General features: G+C 42.9%; 1 protein-coding gene across 1 annotated transcript in view; it reads left to right on the forward strand.

The window, feature by feature from the left end:
* LOC143975044 (uncharacterized) overlaps positions 1–4,285 on the forward strand; it is a 28,693-nt gene extending 24,408 nt beyond the window's left edge. Inside the window, exon 7 of the mRNA XM_077476986.1 lies at positions 2,841–4,285. Coding sequence (XP_077333112.1) covers positions 2,841–2,986 — 146 coding nt within the window. The 3' untranslated portion in view covers positions 2,987–4,285. The remainder of the gene's footprint in view (positions 1–2,840) is intronic.
* Positions 4,286–6,000: the final 1,715 nt, after the last annotated feature.

Raw genomic sequence — 6,000 nt, forward strand, 5'->3', positions numbered from 1 at the left:
TAGCACCTGCGTTTTGCCCCTCCGCCCAGCCCTCCCAAGTACAGTATCGATCGATCGATCACTGTCACTTACAAAACACTAAACACATAACTGCAGCGTTCACAGAGTCAGGCCTGATCCCTGCGATCGCTAACAGTTTTTTTGGTAGCATTTTATATTTAAATCCGGAAGGCAGTGCTTGGTTTTCGGGGTCCCGTACGTGGCTAGGCTCACAAAAAGTTCCCCTCATGTGGTATCCCCGTACTCGGGAGAAGCAGCAGAATTTATTTTGGGGTGTAATTTGACTTATGCCCATAGCATGTGTGAGCAATATATCATTTAGTGACAACTTTGTGCAAAAAAAAATAAAATTTTTTAATATTCCTGCAACTTGTGGCAAAATATAAAATATTTCATGGACTCAACATGCCTCTCAGTAAATAGCTTGGGGTGTCTACTTTCCAAAATGGGGTCATTTGGGGGAGGTTTGTGCTATTTTGGCATTTTATGACCTTTGAAACTGTGATAGGTAGTGAGGAGTGAAATCAAAAATTTGCACCCTTAGAAATCCTGAAGGCAGTGATTGGTTTTCGGGGTGCCGTACGCGGCTAGACTCCCAAAAAGTCCCACATATGTGGTATCCCCGTACTCAGGAGAAGCAGCAGAATATATTTTGGGGTGCAATTCCACATATAACTATGGCATGTGTGAGCAATATATCATTTAGTGACAACTTTTTGTAAACTTTTTTTTTGTGTCATTATTCAATCACTTGGGACAAAAAAAAATATTCAATGGGCTCAACACGCCCCTCAGCAATTTCCTTGGGGTGTCTACTTTCCAAAATGGGGTCATTTGGGGGGGGGGGTTTGTGTTATTTTGGCATTTTATGGCCTTCAAAACTGTGATAGGTAGTGAGGAGTGAAATCAAAAATTTGCACCCTTAGAAATCCTGAAGGCAGTGATTGGTTTTCGGGGTGCCGTACTTGGCTAGACTCCCAAAAAGTCCCACACATGTGGCATCCCCGTACTCAGGAGAAGCAGCAGAATATATTTTGGGGTGCAATTCCACATATAACTATGGCATGTGTGAGCAATATATCATTAAGTGACAACTTTTTGTAACCTTTTTTATATTTTTTGTCATTATTCAATCACTTGGGACAAAAAAAATATTCAGTGGGCTCAACATGTCCCTCAGAAATTTCCTTGGGGTGTCTACTTTCCAAAATGGGGTCATTTGGGGGGGGGGTTTGTACTGACCTGCCATTTTAGCACCTCAAGAAATGAGATAGGCAGTCATAAATAAAGATCATATAAATGTGTAAATTAACAAAATAAAGTCCAAAGAATAGGTGTAAGCTTCCTGTGGAAAGACCGGCACAATGGTAGTCAGACCGTATCGCAATACGGGGCAGATCCTATTAAACGGGTATGTCCATGTGCAACAGCTTGTCTGGAGACCCAGTCGAAGACATATGTGTCGAAACGCGTCGGGCTAGCTGTTGGCACCCCACATTGCTTTTACTTTTATTTTATTTTTTACTTTTACCTTACTGCTTTGTGATCACTAAGTCATTGGTTACACTCTTGACTTTTAATAAATTATCCTTTTTATCGCCTGACCCGCACCATGTGGAGCTTTTTCTTTCTTTTTTCTCTTTTGGTTTAAACCCTTCAAACATCTTCCCCTTTATTTTGGGGTATCCGGAGTATCGGAGTGCAGCGTGCCTTACCTGAGTTGGATTTCCTAACCACTTTGAAGTTCCATCGGTGAGATTCATGATTGGATATACGGCCCTTTGGAGTCTCCCCACCAGGCTGACGAACCTCCTCCGATTCACCCCTCGGTCCTAGATTGTGACCCCAAGCCTTATTGACTCAACCGTCATACGACTGTGTGAGTCCAACATTTCTGGTAAGAAGTATCCATCTATTCCTTTCCAATGTCTCCAGACAAGCTGTTGCACATGGACATATCCGTTTAATAGGATCTGCCCCGTATTGCGATACGGTCTGACTACCATTGTGCCGGTCTTTCCACAGGAAGCTTACACCTATTCTTTGGACTTTATTTTGTTAATTTACACATTTATATGATCTTTGTTATATGATCATCTTTTCTACACATATTCACTTTATAAGCGCTACACTATTTTTTACCACTGCTTGTTGAACTTTGTTTGTTTGAGTGTTGGCTGCTGTGCTCTTTTACCTATATCTGATTTTAGCGCAGTGTTTTCCCCTATCCCCAGTCATAAATAAAAGCTGTGTAAATTCCAGAAAATGTACTCTAGTTTGTAGACGCTATAACTTTTACGCAAACCAATAAATATACATTTTTTTTTTTTTTTACTAAAGACATGTGGCTGAATACATTTTGGCCTAAATGTATGACTAAAATTGAGTTTATTTGATTTTTCTTATAACAAAAAGTAGAAAATATCTTTTTTTTTTCGAAATTTTCAGTCTTTTTCCATTTATATCGTAAAAAATAAAAATCGCAGAGGTAATCAAATACCATCAAAAGAAAGCTCTATTTGTGGGAAGAAAAGGACGCAAATTTCGTTTGGGTACAACATTGCATGACCGCGCAATTACTAGTTAAAGCAGTGCAGTGCGAAATTGTAAAAAGACCTCTGGTCCTTAGGCTGACAATTGGTCCGGAGCTTAAGTGGTTAAATAAGCTCTAAAATTTTATGAACAGAAATACACTTTAGTGATAATTCCAACACATACAGAATGTTTCCTTCAAACGTACTGTATATCAGTTTATGTTGTGATTTACCGTGATATTGCATCAAAAACAAGCCCATTAATCCATTCACATATTGTGTCACTAATAAAATTCTTTATTGCAGAATCTTCAGCAGTGGAAAAGTTGCTGAGTACATTGTCTATGGTCCACCAATCCCAAACATCAGAAGACAAGACAACATCCCTTCCTGTCTGCAAGCCATACAGAGCAGAGTATTTCATACACCCTGACTGGAGATCAGAGCATTAAATCGCCTCTGCAGCATACTCATAGGTCCACCTGAGACCAAGTGATTATCTTTATATAAGCTTGTACTACCTCTAAAAATACTAGTTATTAGTTGTTGGGTTAGTGGCTCAAAAGGTATTGAGCAAAGAGGTCACATGTTACTTTTAATATCCTTTTCCTCCACCACACACATTGCTTAAAGTGGATCTAAATGCTGAAGATTTCTTAAAGTGATTGTAAAGCTTTGTTTTTGTTTTTTTAAATAACAAACATGTCATACTTACCTGCTCTGTGCAAAGGTTTTGCACAGAGCGGCCCCCGGTCCTCCTTTTCTGGTGTCCCCCGCAGTGCTCCTGGCTCCTCCTCTTCTCGGGTGCCCCCATGGAGAGCCACATTCCATGGGGGCACTAATGCAGACACTCTCCCGAGTCCTGCTGCTGCGTCCGCTGACACAGAAAGCAGGACTCGGCCCCACCCCCAGCTCCCGTGTCACTGGATTTGATTGACAGCAGCGGGAGCAAATTGCTCCTGCTATCAATCTATCCAATGAGGACCCAAGACAGTGGCTGGAGCTGCTGTGCTTGTCCCAGTCGCTGGCACGATCGGGTTCAGGTAAGAAAAAGGGGGTGTTTGGGGGGATGTTACAGCACAAAAGGTTTTAGAATGAACTAAAGGGGTTATAAACCCTCATAAAACTGACAAAACCTGTCAGTTTTACTTACCTGAGCCCTGGAATTTCCCACTGCTCGGGGTGGGTTCTCGGCTCTTGATTGGATAGTTTCATAGCAGAGCAGCCATTGGCTCCCGCTGCTGTCAATCAAATCCAATGATGCGGTGACGGGGGATGGGGCTGAGTCTGTCATTCTGTGTCCATTGACGCAAATGCTGGACCCAGGAGTGTGCCCGCAAGGTAACCCCCTGGGAGAGCGTTTCTACTAGGGGGTTATACAATGCAGGGAGGAGCTACCAGTGCCACGAGGAACCCCAGAAGAGGATGATCGGGGGCCATGCTGCACAGAGAGCTAACTCATGAGCGAGCACACATAAGTGTTCCCATAGCTCACAGCTTCCTATGGGGTCACTCTGCAAGGGAGAGGGACCCAGAGTGCCAGTGGGAGACCCAAAAGGAGGATTGGGACTGCTCTGTGGGAAACCATAGCACAGAGCAAGTAAGTATGACATGTTTGTTATTTTAAAAAGAAAACACTGAACCTTTAATATCACTTTAAAACTGAAACAGACAGAATCTGGAACAGCTGTGCATGGCAACCAATCAGATTCTATTTTTAATTTTAAAGATTAAAATAATATTGAACTGTGTTGTAATTGTACTGCCCCCCTTTATTTTGTAAAGCACTGTGCAAACTGTTTGCTATAAATCCTGTATGATAATAATTAAAGCTTCGTTTTTTTTGCCTGGTAAAATAACAAACATGTCATACTTACCTGCTCTGTGCAATTGTTTTTCACAGAGCAGCCCGATCCTTTTCTTCTGGAGTCCCCTGACTATTAATGGGTACGTATCAATGGTGGCCCATCAATCATCAATAGGGGACACATGGGCGCCACCCTACCAAGCTAGTCTTAAAAAAAGAAAAGTGGTCCTTTAATGTCCAGGTGCCGGACACACAGCTGTCTATGGGACACTTTTACACCTTGCAATCAGCTAATCAGCAACTGGGAAGCTGATTAGTCTTTGTTTAGAGAGTGTTTGGGGTACAAGCAATGCTCTACAATTTGTTCCTTTGGCTCCTGTGCTGTTTTTGATTGGTGAGGACGGCGGGTGGTGCTTTTTGCAGCACCGTGGCATTACTTTTGGTTTCTTGGCCACCACTCACTGTGCTGCGGATTGTGCGTGGTGGATTAAGAAAGGCCTTAGCCGCGCCTCTGTTATGTCGGCTAACGGTAAGTGCTGGCGACATGGGCCTCAGGCTCAGTCTTCACTCTTCACTCAGTTTCTCTCTACTCTGACACTGACAGCCACTGCCACCCCTCCGCCCTGCACACACTTCCCTGTGCTTCTCTGCTCTCAGTTATTCTCCACTCAGTGCAGACTGGGCCCAGGCTAGGGTGGATGACAGTGATCGTGTGGCTGGACTGAAGCACAAGGGTGTCAGTGAGTGTGCCACTGCCACATCATGTCTTGCTGGCTGCAAATACATTTTGGGTATTTCTGCCATGTACTGACTACTGAGGGTCAATCAGGAGGTGTCACTTGTCAGTCTTCCTGGATGTGTGTATATATAGCTGTATACACTACACAGATAATATACACAAATTGTGAGTACATCTGTCCTGTGTATTGTATACAGCTATATACACCCACCTTCTTCCTTCCTGTATATAGAGACCTTCCGCCATCATCGACTGCAGATATACATTATTTTTCCTGTTACTGTATATATAGCTGTATACAGAACAGATGATGTATATCTGCAGTCAGTGATGATGGAGGAAGGTCTCTATATACAGGAACGAAGAAGGTTGGTGTATATAGCTAGCTGTATACAGGACAGATTATGTATACCTGCATACCCTGATCTGCGAGGATGAGCTTTATACCCTGATCTGTAATGCTGAGCTATATATCCCAATCTGTAATGCTGAGCTATATATCCTGATCTGTAATGCTGAGCTATATATCCCAATCTGTAATGCTGAGCTATATATCCTGATCTGTGAGGCTGAGCTATTTACCCTGATCTGTAATGCCGAGCTGTGTAACCAGATCTGTAATGCTGAGCTATATACCCCAATCTGTAATGTTGAGCTATATACCATGATCTGTGAGGCTGAGCTAAATACCTTGATCTGTAATGCTGAGCTATATACCCTGATCTGTGAGGCTGAGCTATATACTCTGTCCTGTGATGCTGAGCTGTATACTATGTCCCGTGATGCTGAGCTGTATACTCTGTCCTGTGATGCTGAGCTGTATACTCTGTCCTGTGATGCTGAGCTGTATACTCCTGAAACTATGGGTGGAAGAAAGTGTAATACAGGGGACAGAGTGGGGGGATTCTATAAGGGTGTGG

Source organism: Lithobates pipiens, unplaced genomic scaffold (assembly GCF_037356315.1).
Source record: "Lithobates pipiens isolate NorthernLeopardFrog02 unplaced genomic scaffold, aLitPip1_a1.2 Scaffold_13, whole genome shotgun sequence".
Lineage (NCBI taxonomy): Eukaryota > Metazoa > Chordata > Amphibia > Anura > Ranidae > Lithobates > Lithobates pipiens.